General features: G+C 58.1%; 10 protein-coding genes across 10 annotated transcripts; 5 read left to right on the top strand and 5 right to left on the bottom strand.

The window, feature by feature from the left end:
* Nucleotides 1–83: 83 nt before the first annotated feature.
* On the top strand, nt 84–1,054 carry TRAVEDRAFT_120928 (uncharacterized protein; the record flags this gene model as incomplete). The annotated part of the gene is made up of 5 exons (XM_008038356.1): nt 84–227; nt 303–408; nt 479–774; nt 832–914; nt 964–1,054. 5 exons carry the CDS (start codon nt 84–86, stop codon nt 1,052–1,054), a joined length of 720 nt encoding a protein of 239 aa, XP_008036547.1.
* A 59-nt stretch (nt 1,055–1,113) lies between these two features.
* TRAVEDRAFT_35781 (DEAD-domain-containing protein) lies at nt 1,114–2,606 on the bottom strand (the record flags this gene model as incomplete). Its single annotated transcript, XM_008037981.1, has 5 exons — nt 1,114–1,525; nt 1,587–1,727; nt 1,782–1,922; nt 1,978–2,156; nt 2,217–2,606. 5 exons carry the CDS (start codon nt 2,604–2,606, stop codon nt 1,114–1,116), a joined length of 1,263 nt encoding a protein of 420 aa, XP_008036172.1.
* A 439-nt stretch (nt 2,607–3,045) lies between these two features.
* On the bottom strand, nt 3,046–4,823 carry TRAVEDRAFT_27763 (peptidase M24). Its single transcript, XM_008037863.1, has 7 exons — nt 4,715–4,823; nt 4,028–4,651; nt 3,837–3,972; nt 3,672–3,784; nt 3,425–3,614; nt 3,263–3,372; nt 3,046–3,209 (listed from the first exon to the last, which is right to left on the bottom strand). The coding sequence occupies exons 2-7, from the start codon at nt 4,643–4,645 to the stop codon at nt 3,105–3,107; spliced, it is 1,272 nt and encodes a 423-aa protein (XP_008036054.1). The 5' UTR covers nt 4,646–4,651; nt 4,715–4,823; the 3' UTR covers nt 3,046–3,104.
* Nucleotides 4,824–5,800: 977 nt separating this feature from the next.
* On the top strand, nt 5,801–6,736 carry TRAVEDRAFT_45298 (uncharacterized protein; the record flags this gene model as incomplete). The annotated part of the gene is made up of 3 exons (XM_008038043.1): nt 5,801–6,035; nt 6,102–6,199; nt 6,254–6,736. The coding sequence occupies 3 exons, from the start codon at nt 5,801–5,803 to the stop codon at nt 6,734–6,736; spliced, it is 816 nt and encodes a 271-aa protein (XP_008036234.1).
* A 491-nt stretch (nt 6,737–7,227) lies between these two features.
* TRAVEDRAFT_145068 (uncharacterized protein) lies at nt 7,228–8,760 on the top strand (the record flags this gene model as incomplete). The annotated part of the gene is made up of 6 exons (XM_008038355.1): nt 7,228–7,498; nt 7,558–7,710; nt 7,791–8,071; nt 8,124–8,221; nt 8,278–8,549; nt 8,625–8,760. Coding segments are annotated over exons 1-6 (1,005 nt in total), but the record flags the coding sequence as incomplete, so codon positions are not given.
* A 268-nt stretch (nt 8,761–9,028) lies between these two features.
* On the top strand, nt 9,029–10,074 carry TRAVEDRAFT_27762 (IGPD-domain-containing protein). The gene is made up of 5 exons (XM_008037862.1): nt 9,029–9,224; nt 9,299–9,378; nt 9,444–9,549; nt 9,611–9,795; nt 9,853–10,074. The coding sequence occupies exons 1-5, from the start codon at nt 9,087–9,089 to the stop codon at nt 9,947–9,949; spliced, it is 606 nt and encodes a 201-aa protein (XP_008036053.1). The 5' UTR covers nt 9,029–9,086; the 3' UTR covers nt 9,950–10,074.
* Nucleotides 10,075–10,279: 205 nt separating this feature from the next.
* On the bottom strand, nt 10,280–12,420 carry TRAVEDRAFT_57419 (uncharacterized protein). Its single transcript, XM_008038246.1, has 5 exons — nt 12,041–12,420; nt 11,905–11,985; nt 11,792–11,852; nt 11,531–11,739; nt 10,280–11,478 (listed from the first exon to the last, which is right to left on the bottom strand). The coding sequence occupies exons 1-5, from the start codon at nt 12,111–12,113 to the stop codon at nt 10,589–10,591; spliced, it is 1,314 nt and encodes a 437-aa protein (XP_008036437.1). The 5' UTR covers nt 12,114–12,420; the 3' UTR covers nt 10,280–10,588.
* A 480-nt stretch (nt 12,421–12,900) lies between these two features.
* TRAVEDRAFT_119206 (uncharacterized protein) lies at nt 12,901–13,050 on the top strand (the record flags this gene model as incomplete). Its single annotated transcript, XM_008038354.1, has 1 exon — nt 12,901–13,050. A coding segment is annotated over one exon (150 nt), but the record flags the coding sequence as incomplete, so codon positions are not given.
* Nucleotides 13,051–13,139: 89 nt separating this feature from the next.
* Nucleotides 13,140–14,598, bottom strand: TRAVEDRAFT_35776 (UPF0261 domain protein; the record flags this gene model as incomplete). The annotated part of the gene is made up of 2 exons (XM_008037980.1): nt 13,140–13,193; nt 13,312–14,598. 2 exons carry the CDS (start codon nt 14,596–14,598, stop codon nt 13,140–13,142), a joined length of 1,341 nt encoding a protein of 446 aa, XP_008036171.1.
* Nucleotides 14,599–15,216: 618 nt separating this feature from the next.
* Nucleotides 15,217–16,624, bottom strand: TRAVEDRAFT_45293 (uncharacterized protein; the record flags this gene model as incomplete). The annotated part of the gene is made up of 7 exons (XM_008038042.1): nt 15,217–15,908; nt 15,960–16,034; nt 16,086–16,139; nt 16,192–16,283; nt 16,337–16,397; nt 16,447–16,527; nt 16,585–16,624. The coding sequence occupies 7 exons, from the start codon at nt 16,622–16,624 to the stop codon at nt 15,217–15,219; spliced, it is 1,095 nt and encodes a 364-aa protein (XP_008036233.1).
* Nucleotides 16,625–17,462: the final 838 nt, after the last annotated feature.

Below are 17,462 nucleotides of genomic sequence, written 5' to 3'. Positions count from 1 at the left end.
CCGACTTTCGCGGACCGGCGACCTACATAAATATCCCTGCAGTTGACGGCAACTTGAGTGGCCCTGCTTTATCCTGAACCGCCATGGCGAAGAAGGCACGCGCGATCACCACTCCTGCATCCTCTGCAGCTCCCAGCAAAATACCTGCAGTCAGGTTCCCGGAGTTGTCCCCGAAAGAAGGGCTGGAGTGCCGAGCGATACTCGAGGACCAGATCCTGCTCATCGACGTACGTGCCCTGAGTACTAGTCTCCGAGTATATCGGGAACACAACGATGGAGCCTCCCGCTGAACTCGCGCACAGGACTTCTTCTCTCCAGAAGAATGCAAAGCCTACGTGAAGTTCATAGATAGCCTCCCGCTAGAGCTCACCCCGCCGAAGAAGAGGGGGGAGGCCGAACGGGTCAACCGTACGTCTGCCTCGAATAAAGCCATCGAACTCACTGAACTTTGCCATGCTTCATGGCCTTCAACGGATAGACCGGATGTCGATTCCTTCAGTCGACTTCGCGCAGCGCATCCACGCCGTCCTCGCCCCCCACCTCCCGGAGTTCCCCTACCCCGCATGGGCAAAGCGTCCTGCCGGAGCAGCGCCGAACGCACGGCGCCCCGCACACTCGTTGAACTCGAATATACGCGTGTACAAGTACACGCAAGGACAATACTTCGGCCCACACTACGACGATGCGGTGCGCGATTCGGAGACCGGAGCGAAGTCGGAGTGGACGCTGCTCATATATTTGACTGGCAGCCAGGACGGTATTGAAGGGGGCGAGGTGAGTGGACACGTTATTGCTTCGCATGTGTTTGAGCTGCGCCTACCGCTTTTGTAGACTTTGTTCTACCAAGAGCACAAGGGAAAACCGACAGAGACAATCGTCCCTCCGCTCACTCGTGGAACTGCGCTCCTGCACCGGTATGTGCTACCATCCCTGCCTCAGGAGCGTATCTGACAAAGATGTCAGCCATGGTCAGGATTGTATGTTGCATGAAGGCTCTCCGGTCACGAAGGGCACCAAGTATGTTTTGCGGTCAGACCTGATGTTTATGAAGTAGTAATGGGATGTACCAACTCCAACCACGCTGTAGACTAGCATATACCCAATGTACACACATCACCGCCTGCTGCTCTTGCCCTTCTTCTTGTGCATCGGCATGCCGGCCTCGTGGACATCGTCGTCCCGGTCCATATCTCCCTTGCCACCATCCTCCCCTCCACGCTTGCGCTTCTTGTGTCCGCCCCGGATGCCCTGCTCCCGCATCTCGCTTGTCGCAAGCCGGCCAGCCTCGTCCACACGCTCCCGTAGCAGGGCGACTTCTTCCTTGTCGACAGGCCACAGCTCCATCTTCTTCCCGATCACTTGCTCGATGCGCAGCACAAGCTCGACGTCGTATTGAGTGACGAGAGTGACGGATTTGCCCGACCGTCCGGCACGCGCGGTACGGCCAACACGGTGGATGTAGTCCTTGGAGTGTGTGGGAATGTCGTAGTTGATGACAACGTCTACTGAGGGGATATCGAGACCTCTGTGATGAGTGGCGGTGAGTTATGTTTCGTAAGGGCAAGACGACAGTGTAAAATACTGACCGACTCGCGACGTCGGTCGCAACGAGCACTTTCCGACCGCCACTCTTGAATTTCCCCAGCGCGCCGAGACGGGCGCTCTGACTGAGCTGTCCATGTAATGGTATCGCCGGGAAGCCAAGTGTTCGGAGAATTATTGACAGCCTGAAAAGAGTTCTTGTTTAGCTGACGTTGAGACTTCCGCTGCGGGATGCTAACCGTTGAGCGTCGTGCACAGTCCGAGTGAAGATGATGATCGAATTTTGTGCAAGTGTGTTTGCGAGGTAGATGAGGTGCACATCCTTTTGGGGGAGCGGTATTAAGAGGTAGTATTGCAGCAATGTCGATACAGTCGAATATCTAGATGCACAATACTCAGCGCATGTCAGGGCGAATCAAATCGAGGTGGACGCACTTCGAGTTCACTTCTATGCGGACAGGATTTGACAAGCTTGCGCGCTGAAGTTTCGCCACCTTCGTAGTCATCGTCGCCGAGAAGAGGTATGTTGTCCGCTCCTTGGGGATGACCTTTAGAATTTTGTCGATAATAGGACCGAAGTCCATGTCAAGCAGCCTGTCGGCCTCGTCTAGGACCTATGCAGCGACAGAGCAATATGAATACTCCGCCTTCCCTGAGCGAGTACAAAAACATACCAAGAACTGCAGACTCCTCAAGCTAAACCCCTTCGTCTCCTCCAGATGGTCATTCAGCCTCCCCGGCGTCGCAACCACAATATGCGGCTTCTTCGCAAGCGCGACCTTCTGCGCCATGATATCCACGCCCCCAATGATCGTCGCGCACCGCACGCCCATCGCGCTCCCAATACTTTCAAACTGCTGCGCGATCTGCACCGCGAGCTCGCGCGTCGGCGCGAGCACGCACGCGAACAGCCCCTTCGGCTCCTCCCACAGCTTCTGCAGGATCGGCAGCGCGAACGCGGCGGTCTTGCCGGAGCCCGTCGAGGCGACGCCGATGATGTCGCGTCCCTGGAGCGCGTGCGGGAGCACCTCTGCTTGGATCTCGGTCGGGGCTTTGTATTGCATCTGCTCGAGGGCTTCGAGGAGCGGGTCGATCAGCCCGAGCGACTTGAAGGTTGCGGCCTCGGCCGGTGGGGTGTCAGCCGGCGGAGGCGAGGATGTGGAGGCTTCCTCAGGTGAGGGCATTTTGCAACGACGATAGTAAGCAGGTAGGGAGCGTTTTAGGGCGAAGCAGGAAGCTCGAGCTCGAGGCGTTCAGTAGAGTGCGGTACCAAGCCGTGAGCGCTATGAACATTTTCATGGGAAATGAGCGCTTAGCGCTAAGAACTCGATCATTCCCCGGGTCCGGCCCGGTATTGGATATCTGAAAGTGGATCGCAGGGGCGGCAGCCTTTCCTGAGCTTCAGAAGAGTGTCAGCGTGTTGCGCATCTCAGCATCTCAGCGTATACAGTGGTTGCACGACGCGAAGCCTTACACGCAAAGGTCAAGGATACAGATTTTCATCCACAAATAACCTCCAGATACAAATCAAAGCTAGAGTGCTATAGGTATTGGCAACCATCCTACGGGGTCCATGGGCTACTAGCCGGAGCCCCTACCCCTGCAGTAAGATACTGTGCTACGCCATTCTTGTCGATGTAGAAACAGTCCTCCAGCCGGACGCCGACCTGCCGTACGAGATCGGTAAACGAGGTACACCACAAGTAGCGCAAGTACTCACCTTGCCCTCAATGTAAATTCCTGGCTCGTCCGAGAAGGTGTGTCCTGTCAGAATAACGTCATCGGACCCACCGACCAAGTACGGTGACTCGTGGCCTTCGAGACCAATGCCTGGGACAACGTTGTAAATGCTGAGTACTGACGACTAAAGACTGCGACTCACCATGACCGAGACGGTGCGTGAAGAACTCGCCGTAACCGGCCTCCTTGATGATCTTGCGTGCCGCTTGGTCGACGGCAGACGTGATAGTGCCGTTGGCAGCTACTTCAAGCGCAGTTCGCTGTGCCGCATGCACAATCCCCCACAGAGCTTGGTACCTCAACGGAATGACCGAGTCCGGTAACGCGAATGTCTGTGGACAAGTTCTCAATATCAGCGAGGTAATGTAGAATTGGATGCGTAAACTAACCCTGGTTACGTCGCTCTCATACCCATGAAGCGAACCCCCGCAGTCGACGAGGACGAAGTCGTGCTTGCCAAGAACGCGGTTGGTTCCGGTCCCATGGGGCAAGGCAGCATTTTCTACGGAATGTAAATATGCAAGCACAAGCAACAGGGGGGGAAAGGGACTAGCCTCCAAACAGGGTGAGTGCGAATCCGCCTTTCAGGCCAGCAGCCGTCAGAGCGGAAGTCACAAGCTGACCGGCCTCTGATTCTCGCATGCCGATCTTCATATGTTCTCGTGCCGCTCGTATGGACAGCACTGTTGCCTATAGAACGCCCGTTCAGCAAGACAAACAAACATCCATGTATCCGCGTTCCTACCTCGTTCGCACATTTGAGGATATCGATCTCCTCGGTGCTCTTGCGCTCACGAAGCCGCCGGACCTCGACGGGCGCGCTCGATACCAAGGCCTTTGGCGCGGCCTTCTGCAGACCGTCTGTGACGAATGTTCTGACATTGCCGTCCACGTAGATGGTAGCGCCTGCGAGCTTAGGTAGTAGCGAGAGAGCGTGCTCGTAGGGGTTGTGGTCCTCGGGCCATGCCGTGTAGGTAATCCCAGCGTCGCTCGGGATCGGTAGAAGCCTCGCCCTGGTCTCCTCGAAATACGGCGTCAAGACGGAAACGTTTGCCCGTGTTTCGCCATGCTCGTCCGTGGTGGGCTGGACTACGAGCAGGAGAGGACGCTCTGAGAGGTGCCAGTGGCTGCTAGAGATGTTGGCAAAGTATTCCGCGCTGGCTCCAGGCTCCGCAATGTAGGCCGCGGCGTTAACGGAGGCGAGGGTCCGTGCAAGCGCGTCTTGACGTTCGATGTAGGACTGCGCGGGTATCGGAGTGATGTGTGCGCAATGACTAGCGAGATGAGAGAAGTCGGGCCCGGTGGGATCAGAGTCCCAAAAAATGTAAACGACATAAGAGCACAGCACAACATAAATGATCATGGCACTCTGTCGGGGTGCTTATCAGCAACCAGCGTGGGGCTCCGAACGCTTCACGAGAGGGGAACGTACCCGGATAAGGCAAGGATGACGATACACGCCTGTCCTCGCCGCATTCGAAGCGGGAGACGTCCGTTGGGAGACCACAGGCAGTGTGTCGGCGGCACTCTTCCTGTCCGACATGGCTGTTGACCGCAACGTAGTACTAGTAGCCAGCCCGAGTCGTCTCGATACCGGGCGGGCCGGTGGCAGTGGGGCACATCACGTGGACGCGAGTCGATCGCGTTACGGCTGCGCGTCTCCGAAGCGCGCCCTCCTTGTCCCTGTCCTCGACGCAGCTCAAACTCGTCCTCTTTCAGTTCGCGTTAGATCATGACTGACGCAGAGACGGATACAGACACTTTGCTTGCGATGCTCTCCAGTCTTCTACAACCCGAAGAGCTTGAGCACGCCGTGTTGCTGGACGCACTCATCGACGCCAACGGCGACCTCGAAGCTGCAGCCCGAGCCTTGCGATCAGAGCCACCTATGAAGCGACGTAAACTGGCCGACAATGACCCTAGAAGTATTGAAAGCTGGCTCAGAGGCGAGAAGACTATACTTTCCCCACACACACCGTCCAAGTCGTCCGCTGGGGCGCCCAGCGGAAGTTCCCCTCCTGCAACTATGCGTGCGAGTGCCTCAAAGACCAGAGGCATCGCTGGCATGAAGTTCCTTGGAGATCTCAGCCAAACGAACCAGTCTGCCTCCACTTCGAAGACTCGGGTCCCACGCTTGCTCCCCCTCACTCTTGCAACCCCGGAACTTGTGGCTGAGCATACGCCGTGCACTATGCATCATTCTGTATTAACGCCCGAACTAGCCTGTCGGTAAGCATCGACCGAGCGTACAACGGTCCGCACTGTTACTAAACGACCGGTCACCATAGTCTTTTCTATACACTGCTGTGCGCCAGCCCAGATTGGCAGCGTTCCAGCGGACATGTGTCCTCTTTCTATAGACGTGGTACATCTCCCAGCGATGTTTTGCACGAGGAGACCGAGTACTGGTCAGTTCGTTTATGTGCTGGTATATATCTGCCGTCATCACATTCGGCTTCTGTCGCTTCTCAGGTATCAAGGACGTAGAAGGGAGCTGCCTCCCCTCTTTCCATCCCCAATGGAAGAGGCCTGCCAGATCATCGAGCATATCGTAAACGCAGAGATGCGCAAACGTCAACGCTTTCCGCTCGAATGGGGAGGGCATACGAGCGACAAAGACGCAGAGCCTCTTCTCTGGCGTGCCAACGTCGCGGCATCCAATTGCTATGCAGGCGCGAAGGAGAACATCTGCTTTCACTCCGACCAGCTAACCCACCTGGGTCCCTACCCAACCATCGCTAGTCTTAGTCTTGGTGAGCATTTATAGCGACTTACCAAGGTATATGGGACTCAAGACTTCGTTGCGTGTCGCTACGCAGGTGTAGGCCGTACCTTCCGGCTGCGTGAGGTCGTACCATCAGACGAGAAGGACGATCGCTCAGCTCGGACATTCAATATCCCCCTACGGCACAACTCTGTGGGTCTCTGTGCATCGATGCAAATGAGGGTTGTGTTTGATGGCCTTTCATAGCTGGTCATCATGCACGCATCGACGCAGGAAAAGTTTAAACATGCTGTCCCTCCCCAAAACAGTATCGACATGTTCCACCCGCCCTTTCCTCCGCCGCCCTCGCTCACGGACGACAAGACACGGCTGGCGAAGTTGCAGGGTGCATCGAACGTGCGAATCAACGTCACCTTCCGCTTCTTCCGTCCCGACTTTCTCTCGCGCACGATCCCGAGATGCGACTGCAGCATTCCTTGTATTCTGCGCCCTGATATGAAGAACCGGTACCCACACGAGACCGGCAACGATTTGGAAGGCGGAACGTCGACGCAAGCTTCTCCTCCTGGGGCATCTAGCGGAGGGACACGCGGTATGAAGGCAGCGGTAACAAGGTATTGGTGGGCGTGTGCGGTGGGTGGTAGAAACGACGGGAAGGGCTGCAAGTACTGGAAGATGATGGACGTCAAGGTTGAAGGAAGAGGCCCGTTTGCTGCTGAAGTGCATTGATATTGTCTTCATGGATTCTATAGCATACATGATGAAGTTGTTGCAATACTTGCTGCACGGTTAGTAACGATCGTAACCCGGGGTGAGGTACTAATTAACGCGTGTATCACGTGTCCGCGTCGGGTCACGTCCCGCGCGTCTCGGAGGCCGCCCGCGGCGCTCTGGAGTCTGTCGAGGGAGTCACCCGCTTGATCGGTAACCACCACCACACGTCGCTGGCACTATGCATAGCGGAGACATGGACACCGAAACACTGCTCGCCCTGCTCTCGAGCGTTTTGCACCCTCAAGAATTCGAAGAGGCCGTCCTGCTCGACGCGCTCGTCAGCTCTCAAGGCGACATCGAGGCTGCCGCACAGTCTTTGTCTGTAGAGCCCCCAAAGAAACGGCGAAAGGTGTCCGGAAAGGTCAGTATAAACAGCTGGCTGAAGCAGAAGGAACCTTCCCCCGAACCTACGGCTGCCAAGGAGGTCTCACACCAGCCTTCCGGGTCTACTACTGCCAGTAAATCCAAGGGAGGGCCACAGGCTTCGGCCTCCTCAACACGCATACCTTCGCCGAAAAAGCCCAACTCTAGCGTCAAGAAGGTCAGCAACTCCGAGTTTCTAGAGTTGCTGCGACCGCCAAACTCCTTCGACGGTACACCTAACAAGCCGCAAGTCCCGCGACTACCACCATTAACACTGTCAACGCCCGAGATGGTGGCCGAGCACACACCCTGCACTCTGCATCACTCTGTACTCCCGCCTGAGCTAGCGTGTCGGTAAGTAAGAGTCATCCTTATCCTCGCCGACCTTAGGGTGTGAACGTCGCGTCTTGCAGGCTGTATTACACCCTTCTATATGCAAGCAAGGACTGGAGACGCACCAAATGGTGGTTGGCTGATCGCGTTGTGGAGAGCTCGCACAGCACGACTTTCTTCGTGCGTGCGACCGACCAGCCAAAAGACGACCTGGGCCAAGCGGCGCAATTCTGGTATGTATACATTCCTCGTGCGTGTACCACCGATCCGTCAGCTTCAGCACCTGGGTGCTTATACGGCGCGTGTATTGCAGGTATAACGGCATGAAATGCGATCCGCCTCTCACCTTCCCGGACCCTATGGAGGAGGCCTGTCAGATTATCGAGAAAGTCGTCAACACCCAGATGCACAAGCGCAGACGATATCCGCTAGAATGGGGTGGCTACCCTGCCGAGGAGGGCGAAGATGCTATCATATGGCGTGCTAATGTCGCAGCCTCAAACTGTTACGCTGGCGGAAAGGAGAGCGTTGGGCTCCACACCGACCAGTTGACGTGCTTGGGCCCTTATCCCACCATTGCAAGCCTGAGTCTCGGTGGGGGTCACCTTTGCCGTCTCGATGTGTCCATTGACTGAAATGCTCATAGGCGTGAGTCGCATCTTTCGTCTCCGCGAAGTTGTACCCTTGGACGAGCGGGACACGCGAGCGGCCAGGACATATAACATTCCGCTCCGACACAACTCAGTGAGTCCCTACTTGCCACTGTCGATCCATGCATTTTCGTGATAAACACCCTCCAGCTCGCGATCATGCACGCATCCTGCCAAGAAGTATACAAGCATGGCATCCCACCCCAGCCTAGCATCGACATGTACCGTCCATCGTTCCCTCCCCCGCCATCCCTGACAGACGACAAGGAGGAGCTTTCGCGGCTTGAAGATGCGTGTAATGCTCGCATCAACGTCACATTCCGGTTCTATCGTCCCGACTATACCCCAAGCTCGACCCCGCTGTGCAAGTGTGGCGTCCCCTGCATCCTTCGTCCGGACATGAAGAACCGTTACGAGGACCTGTCAGAGCCGAAGTCGCGCGACAATGGCAAAGAAAAGGCTGGCTTTGCCGCCACAAGCGACACGAAGGCGTCAAGCTCGAAAGCTGTGAAGAGGACGCTCGTAGCAAAGTATTGGTGGACATGCTACGCGGGCGTGCAGAACGACGGGAAAGGTTGTGACTACTGGAGAGTCATGGATGTGAAGGCAGAAGGGAGAGGGCCGTTTGTCGGGGATGTAGCTGAGATGGCCCATGTACCATGAAGTCCTCGCCCAAATTCACCATTCTCAGCTAGCCTCTACCTCGTACTAGTACTGCTCCCATTCCTGCTTTCCCTTTTTTCATACACGATTCGATGCACCGAGCCCAAATCCACGCACGCCCATTCGCCCCCGCCGCGAAGCGCCCGGCGGCGCGAATACACCCCTTTCCTAAACGGGTAACACAAGTTTGCAAGTGGATGAGAACTTCACCCCGCGCTGACTCACACCGCTATCGCCACCCATCCTCCCCGCGCGCGCCCCTAAAATTCAGCCACAACATTGAGTGAGAAGAAAGAATGGCAGCACGCACAGCAGTGATTGAGCGCAAGACGGCGGAGACGCAGATCAGCGTCGCGATCAACCTCGACTGCCAGCCTGGCTCGGGCAACAAGCAGGAGATCAGCGTCTCCACCGGGATCGGCTTCCTCGACCACGTACGCTGCGCCTCCTTCCTCATTGCGTGCACGAGCGGTTGAGCGGATGCTGATCACTTGAACTTTGTGTGTAGATGTTCCATGCGCTCGCGAAGCACTCGGGCATGTCGCTCCAGATGACGTGCAAGGGCGACCTGCACATCGACGACCACCACTCTGCAGATAAGTCCGCCAGGTCTTGCTGTGGTGCATAGAGCAGGCGTGCTTACTGTGATGTTGCTCTGCACAGGACTCTGCGATAGCGCTGGGCACTGCGTTCAAGCAGGCCCTCGGCGAGGTGCGCGGCATCCGCAGATACGGCACCGGCTTCGCGCCGCTCGACGAGGTCCGTCTGCCTCCCCGAACAACTACTCATTCCTTGCTCACCGACGCATACGCATCTCCAGGCACTCTCGCGCGCGGTGATCGACATCTGCTCGCGCCCGTACTGCGTGACGGACCTCGGGCTGAAGCGCGAGAAGGTCGGGGACCTCTCGACGGAGATGTTCCCGCACATCTTCTACTCGTTCGCGATCGCCGCCGGCGTCACGCTCCACATCGACGTCCTCCGCGGCGAGAACGACCACCACCGGTGCGTCCGCTCTCAGTTTTGTCTGTGGTGTTGCTTATGATTTTTTGTGCTGCGTAGGGCCGAGTCGGCGTTCAAGGCGCTCGCGCTCGCGATCCGTCAGGCGATCGAACGTACGGGCGGAGACGACGTCCCGAGTACTAAGGGCGTGTTGTAATCGACTGGGGTTGTTGTTTCTTTCGCTTTCACGCCCCACCCCGTGTCCGATGTCTTGGATTATACAATCAGGTGCTATTAATAATGTCAACGCATCCTTGGTGTACAACAAATGCGAAGCGAGCTAAAAAAAAAAAACTTGACGAGCATGAACAGAGTATACTCATGTCCATCCCTTTGAATTTTGGCCACCAGAGGTGAGGGGGGAGGGACGTCTCGGGGGTCTGTAAAACTCCCGATACATGCAGAACGCACGAGTGATAGTATAGCCTTCTCCATCTCGCTCCTGGCTTTCGATCGTTTCTTGTCATCGGCATCCTGCACAATATACCGCGCCCGATGTCTTGGATACAATTAAGTGCTATGTACAATGTCAACGATACAGCGTTCTCGGAATCGCTACAGAATCGTCGGTAATACTACTCGATACAGTGTGTGTGTGCTCTATACTACAGTCCAGCCAAGTCCAGCCCGAAAACAAATACAGTCCAAGAAAAGCGGGGGAGAAATCGGCTGGCGATGCGAGTGCAAAGCAAGGGGAAGGCGTGCGCGGCACAGCGTCTCAACGGAACGGCACAGCGTCCGCCCTCGCGCGCTGCATGCAGCGCAGCTGAAGGGGTCCAAAAGTTGAAAGTAAAGCTCAGCGCGACGCGGACGTCGACGACGCAGGGCTATGCGCGCGGATCCACGTCGACGGCTGCGAGCGCGTGATCGGCGCGTCCGGGTCGACGACGTCCTCGGGGAACATGTCGTACGACAGTGGGCGCCCCAGCGACGGCGGGCGCCCCAGCGACGGCGCGCCCACCGACACAACCGCGTCGCGCTCGAGGTCGATGTAGAACGTGCTCGTCGGGGACAGCCCCGTCGCCGGGTCCACCCCAGAGAGCCGCGCGCGCGCCTTGGGCGGGAGCGCAGGGGGCGGGTGCGACTCGCCGCCGCCGGTCGAGGCGCTCCAGCACGACTTGAGCTTCATCGTGCGCAGCGGCCGGATCGTCGGCAGCACGAGCGGCTTCAGCGCGGGCCCGCCGGGGCGCGGCATCGCGAACGGGTGGTCGACCCCGCGGCGGCCCGCTGCGCCACCGGTCTTCGCCCAGCTAGGGCGGACGCTCTCCATGCTGCACTTGTGCGAGAGGGAGGGCACGCCGCTGAACATGCGGCTCGTCCATGTCGTGCGCTTCGAGGGCGGGGGCGGGAGGTCGAGCGAGGGCACGGAGCTGCGGCGGCGCGCGTGCCAGATCGGGGGCGCCGCGGCGGGCGACTCGGGTGCACGCTCGGACTGCGGCGAGAGCGGGAGCGCCTTCGCGTGCCGCTCGAAGATGGGCGTGGGGAAGTGGAGGGAGGAGCGCTTGGTGTCCTCGACGAAGACGTCGTCGGAGAGGCGAGGCTTCTCGGTGTACGACCGGGGGGACTCGACGGAGTCGGAGGGGACGGCGAACCAGGCGACGGTGCGGACCGAAGCGGTCCATACGTCCGGGACCTCGTGCATGTGCGAGATGGCGGTGGTCAGCAGCGAGAAGGAGTACAGCAGCACTGTGATGGTTGTTAGTACGCTGGAGCGACTTCTGAGTGGAGAGAGACGTACACATGGTGCTAGACACCCACGAAAGCGCCACCGTAAGCGAGGACGATGCACACGCCAGAATACTGACTCCCGAGCAGAGGGTTGGGGGTCCGCTAACGGTGATGTCCATCGAGCTCGCGAGTTGCAGCACCGACATAGACCCGGTCCATACACACTCGTTGCGGACCTTGTCGAATGCAGCGAGGGAATACCACGCCGAAATAAGGCACCTGGGGTAGAGGATCAGAGCGGGCTCCATCATAGTTGGCCAAACATACGTACATCCCCAGGAGAGTGAGCAGGATGCATGCGTTGAACAGCACGAATCCGGGGGCGCCAAGCGCTAGACGATCAGTTAGCACTGTAGTTTGAGCAAGCGTGCTGAAATAGCTCACCTTGGTCACCCAGACCCTTCAGGACCGTCAGGTTCCACACCGCGAAGCCAATGGTGAGCAGATTAACGTAGACTAGGATAGCTAGTGGGAATACGTCAGCGCCCGCCACAAACATTGAAGTAGGACTGCTGCTCACCGAAGAGGACGAAACGGAGCACGATGAACGGGTTCCGCGTCACGCACGATGGTTGGGGGGCGCGTGCAAACATTATGTGGGCAATAAACGATAGGTTGTGGTGATCGCACGGGCAAAGAGCGCGTCAGATATCGTGGGCGGAACGTAGCAGAAAGCAACTGGAGGCGCGTCGCAACGTAGGCGGCGTGAAGGACAGATGAACTCGAAGAAAGGTCGAGAGAGCCTGGGTGCGCACGAAAGCAGGAAACAGCAAGTGGGACTAAGGGGCAATCGAGGAACCCGGACAGTTAAAGGCTGACGGGGGCAGAGGAATCAAGATTCAAGACACGGAGCAAGGCGCGGTCTATGGAGCGTGAAATGCAAAGCAGGAGCAGTCTAAGCAGACGATGGACCCCCGGGGCCACGAACCAAAGCCAATCGTGCCCATAATGCTTTTAACAGAGGCGGGCGGCAGGCGGAAGACAATGGCTCGGGAAAGAACAATAGACCTTACTTAGCGGTCGGTGAGCAAATAACGACGGGGCGCTTGTCCCTTGTACTTATTATGCCCGGCTGTGATGCTGTGAAGCGTTGTACGTCGTGTACAAGTCATCACCCGGCCCAGTGGATCATGGCAAGAGGTAAGTAGACGTGATTGGTAGCTCAGCATAGTGGTACTCAGCCAAGGGTAGTCGATCCCAAGTCGATCCTGTTTACCGCCCGACGCTTCGGTGGCGCTCACACGCGCGTCTCGAGCATTGGTGCCGGCGCTCGGTCGGCGCTTCCGCCGGGATTGCCGCGTACCTGGGAGGACTGCAACCCGCAGAGGAGGCAAAAGACACGTCTTCGCTCACGACCCATCTCACCCTCTGCCACTTAATGTCCCCTTCGGGGTGACATACGAAAAAATTGGAACGATACAGAGAAGATTAGCATGGCCCCTGCACAAGGATGACACGCTTTCCCGGAGTGGTAGACCTACGGGTCTCAATATTTATTTTGTTCATTCCTCTCATATGCGAGATCGTTGAGCGACGTCTGTGCAGTGGTGAGTTCCTTGGTTGTTGGTCTACTGGGTCCTGAAACGTGGCATTCACTGGTGTCTGGTATGTATTGGTGTTTACATGGCAATCCTGAAGACGTGGACACTAATCATGACGTTACAGGAGTAGATCTGGAGAGGCGTTTTGCATGCCAGAAAATATACACTCGTGTGCAGACCTCTAATATCTGCCCAAGGGCTCCTCCCCCATCCCGAGCTCGTTCAATGGTTCGAGCCGCATCATCCGCACCAGGCTCTGCACCATGCCTTCCACGAACGTAGAGTCATTGATATTCCCCTCCGCTTCCACCACCCTGACCTTCCTATCCCCGTCTCCCTTAAACCCCTCCCTCACCGCACGCGCCAGCGATTCAACCGCCTCCGGGTCCCAAAACGGTCCCCCGTGTTTGTCCAACAGACTCATCCCGCCCATCGGAAGCCATACCTCCGTCCTATCTGGACGCGCCCCCGCCGCACGAAGCTTCTCCGCGATCATCCGTCCGAGCTGCGCGCATTCCTCCGGCGTCGTGCGCATGTTCGTCACGCACGCGTTGTGCTCGCGCAATATACGGCCCTGCAGCACGAATCGCTCGGGCACGCTTGCGCGCGGTCCGAAGCTGACGATGTCCAGCGCACCAAGGGACACGACCTGCGGCACGCCCGCCCGCGCAGCGGCCTCGAGCCGGTGCGGTCCCGCGCTCAGGATCCCGCCGACGAGCTCGTCCGCGAGCTCCGTCGTCGTGAGGTCAAGCACGCCGTCGAAGAACCCTTCGGATACGAGGCGCTCCATCGCGCGCCCCCCGGCCCCGGTCGCGTGGAAGACGTACGAGTCGCACGCGTACCGCGCCAGCAGCGCGCGGGCGACGGTCACCGCTGGCGTCGTCACGCCGAACATCGTGATCGCGATGCGCTTGCGGGTCCGGTTTGCCCCCTCTCCCGCCACGGCCAGCTGAGAGGAACGGAGTGTAGTTTGGTAGGCGCGTGCCATCCCCGCAATCGCGCCCGCGGCGTTATCGAGGACGGGGCAGAGGATGTCGTTGAGCCCGGCTATGTCGACGACGCTGTAAAGCATCGCGATGTCCGCCTCGCCGACGAACGCCCGCACGTCGCCCGCGGCCATCGTGCTCACGAGCAGCTTCGGGAAGCCGAGGGGGAGCTGGCGCATGACCGCGCTCGCGAGGGCGGACCCGCCCGAGCCGCCGAGTGCGACGAGCCCGTGGATGGTGCCCGCTGTGGCGAGCGATGCGAGGAGTGGCGTTGCGCGTGAGGCCATTGTTGATATAAACGCTGCTCGGGAGAGGGTCGAGACGTCAGGAGGCGTTCCTGACGTGGGTTCGTTGTCCCCTTTGGAAATGGTGAGGATGGAGCGCCGCGCGACATCGATGGCTGGGTGCGGGCTGGGCGTACGCCCGACGTCGAAGAGCTTGACGCGGACCCGGTGCGCTTCGAGGAGCTGACTGCGAACATAAAGGAGCTCGTCGAGCTTGGTGTCGCACGTCCCGAGGATGGCGACGCAGGGCAAGTCCTCGCATGGCATTTCTTAGGCAAGTCCTTTGTTGTGTAGGATCCAAACAGTTTGTGAGGTGCCTGTGCTGCTGCTTGCGGGGTAGATAAGCTCGCGCAACGACTGGCATGCTATATATTGAACCTGTACGTGTAGTGCGCTACCTAGTACGGTTCACGACTAATCGAAGAGAGGCTTTCATCGGGCGTCGGTAGCAGCTGACTGAAATGCCCGCCACAGCTCGGTAGCTACCTGGACCTGTCCCTTGCAAGGTTGGAATAGGCAACAGGAGCGCTATGTAGGTAGAGATGATCAGTACTCGCGTCGCGTAGAGGTAGATGCTTGCCATAATCATAATGGAAGCCTGGTTCCCGGGAGGCTTCCCGTTCGTGCAGGGGCGTTAGCGATCTCCCCGTCGTGGAAGCAATTCACAGCGTTAAGCACACATGAACGGAGCGTTTTGAACGTGAAAGGTTGGTATAAGAAAGCCATAACAGGCCCACCTCGTACGTACAACATCGCCTCTCGGCGTCCTATTCGTAGCAATAGTCGTACAACATGATCCACACCCGCAAACACGGCAGAGTCGCGCGGCGACCCTGTAATACAACAGAGCGCACATACCCGGGTCGCACGCGACGCCGGGCTGCCTCATCGGCCGTACGCACTGTGCAACCGTGTCATATCAAGCGGGGGCGGCCGCGTCGACTTGCGCTTCGACTTCGGGCGCGGGCCCGAAGAACTGTTTTTCCGGCCCACGGACGGTACCAGTGGTGACGGCGGTATCGCGCCGCCCTTACGTGATGGCGCGGCGCTCAGTGGTGCACCGCCGAACGTGGCGGAGAGCGAGCTCGAGCGTGGCGGGGGCCCGGTGCCGAGTGGCGACGGCTTGATGGTGGATGAGTACGGAATGTACATCGCGGAGGGCGGGATGCCTGTGGGGGTCGACGTGAGGTCCGACGAGGACGTGCCGTACTCGGACGAGCCGTCGGAGGGCGGCGACGCGGGGGTCACCGTCGCTGAGATCCATGCGCTCTGGAGGATGCGCGCGGACTTATTCGACGTCATCGGCGTCCTGCTCGGGACGGCCGAGAGCTTCTCGCTGTCGAACATCGAGCTCCGGGTACTTGAGCGGCGGGAGAGGTCGGAGGGGAGGCGGATCTGGGGCGTGGCGGCGGGGACGGGCGGTTTCGACCAGGTCCGGAGGGGCTCTGGCCGGCCGCTGGGGAGAGCTTCGCGCACTCTGTACCAAGGATACATGCGCGTGTTTCCGGACCAGACTTGCGAATCGTCCTTCATGTGGTAGATGACGGTGGCCATCAGGACACAGAAGTAGACGAGCACTGCACTTCTGTTAGTGACACGCACACTCTCGGGCTACGAGAAGAACTGACGATTGACGGCGCCGAGCCATGCGAATGCTAGGAGCACCTTGGTTGATATGCATGAGGAAGGTTGAAGAATATCAGCTGTGGGAATAGGTTAGAGTCGTTGAGTACGTCCATGCAGGTAGGTCTCACCTGCAACGCTGCATAGAAGATTGGGCAAGATAGCAGTAATGGCTGCCGCTCCAGCTGAAAACAATCTTAGCAAGACAAGCCTTCTTTGGAGACTTGTGGCACATACCTAATTGAAGGACCCAGAACACACCAACCCATATGCACTCGAACCACACGCGGCCAACAAGGGAGTTTTTGCGTAGTAGGTCGATGCACAAGCTGTGGGGGAGAAGTCAGCACTGCAAGAGCTCACAGTCATGAAGTGCACGCACACAGGGAAGATGAAGAGGATCCCGAGCGCGCCAATAGTTATCATGTATGCGTCAATGAGTGCTAGAAGGCGCGTTAGCTGGCTTCAGAAGGATATAACAATACTGCATACGATTCCAGCCTATTTGTTGAGCAAGGGCCAAATTCCACACAGATACACAGCATACGACAGCGTTGCAGAGAATGAAGAGACCTAGAGAAATCATGCGTGAGTTCCTCATTCGTTCCCTCCAGAAAGCATGAGACGCACCAAAAGAAGAATAACGGTACGCTGAAAGAGAGTTGGCCATGGCGGTCACGGGCAAGCGCAGAGTGGAAGAGAAGGATTGGAGACCGGTCGACGGTGGTGATCGTTGATCAGGTTCTTGGGCCAACACGAGTATAAGTACCAGATATCGTGTCCGGAATCCTGTCCGACAATGCGTCAAGCAAGTGGCCGCGCGGAGAAAAGAAAGAAAGAAAGGAGAAAGGGGGAGGCGGGGGAAGGCAAAGCAGGAAGCTCGGAGAGACACGCGCGCGGCGGGCCTAAGTACCAATCGCGCGCACCTGTGCATCACCCGCGCTTAGACTCATAGCCTGAAACACGCATGGCAACCAATCCCTCGATCAGCCCGTTTCTATGGTCCCAGGACCGTGTGCACTCAGTCCGCTTCCACCCGCTTTGAGACCAGCTGGACATGCGAAATGAATCGCCCAGACTTCTGCGGCGTGTGCATTGTCGTGTCTCTTGGAGGTTCTCTGTTCCGGCCCTGCCACAGAAGCTCGGCCGCCGAAGTCCGTGGCCGATATCGCAAAAGCATCAATCTAGTTCTAAACATCCGCTTCAATCAGACCGTATTGCATGCATCACCGTCCCGACACTCACTTGTCTGATGCACATTAGCGACGCCGGCGGAGGGGACGCTCAAGTGATGGAGGCGCTGTTGACGTCTTGATGACTAGCCGCAGTGGACCAGACGCACACAACCTTCTTCAGCGCAGCTTGCCATAGGGCTAAATTTGGTGAAAGAGTATCGCCGGAGGACCGAGCGAGACTGGCTGAGGGCTCGGAGAGAGCGTCGTGGCCAGAGCGCAACGACTTTGGCCGAGTCCCAGCGGCATCCTCTTTGGACACCGGGCCGACGGCCC

The sequence above is a fragment of the Trametes versicolor genome (genome assembly GCF_000271585.1).
Source record: "Trametes versicolor FP-101664 SS1 unplaced genomic scaffold TRAVEscaffold_4, whole genome shotgun sequence".
NCBI classification, from domain to species: Eukaryota; Fungi; Basidiomycota; class Agaricomycetes; order Polyporales; family Polyporaceae; genus Trametes; species Trametes versicolor.
This window is presented reverse-complemented; position numbering and strand designations above follow the sequence as displayed.

Excerpts from the sequence above, each read along its gene's own strand:
- TRAVEDRAFT_27762 (XM_008037862.1), top strand. The coding sequence starts at position 9,087 with ATGGCAGCACGCACAGCAGTGATTGAGCGCAAGACGGCGGAGACGCAG. Across the intron at positions 9,379-9,443 it reads CTGCACATCGACGACCACCA|CTCTGCACAGGACTCTGCGA; the intron begins CTCTGCAGATAA and ends ACTGTGATGTTG. Across the intron at positions 9,796-9,852 it reads GGCGAGAACGACCACCACCG|GGCCGAGTCGGCGTTCAAGG; the intron begins GTGCGTCCGCTC and ends TGTGCTGCGTAG.
- TRAVEDRAFT_57419 (XM_008038246.1), bottom strand. The coding sequence starts at position 12,113 with ATGTTTGCACGCGCCCCCCAACCATCGTGCGTGACGCGGAACCCGTTC. Across the intron at positions 11,853-11,904 it reads GAAGGGTCTGGGTGACCAAG|CGCTTGGCGCCCCCGGATTC; the intron begins GTGAGCTATTTC and ends CTGATCGTCTAG. Across the intron at positions 11,740-11,791 it reads CTGCTCACTCTCCTGGGGAT|GTGCCTTATTTCGGCGTGGT; the intron begins GTACGTATGTTT and ends CCTCTACCCCAG.
- TRAVEDRAFT_27763 (XM_008037863.1), bottom strand. The coding sequence starts at position 4,645 with ATGATCATTTATGTTGTGCTGTGCTCTTATGTCGTTTACATTTTTTGG. Across the intron at positions 3,785-3,836 it reads CGCACTCACCCTGTTTGGAG|AAAATGCTGCCTTGCCCCAT; the intron begins GCTAGTCCCTTT and ends TACATTCCGTAG. Across the intron at positions 3,210-3,262 it reads GAATTTACATTGAGGGCAAG|GTCGGCGTCCGGCTGGAGGA; the intron begins GTGAGTACTTGC and ends CTCGTACGGCAG.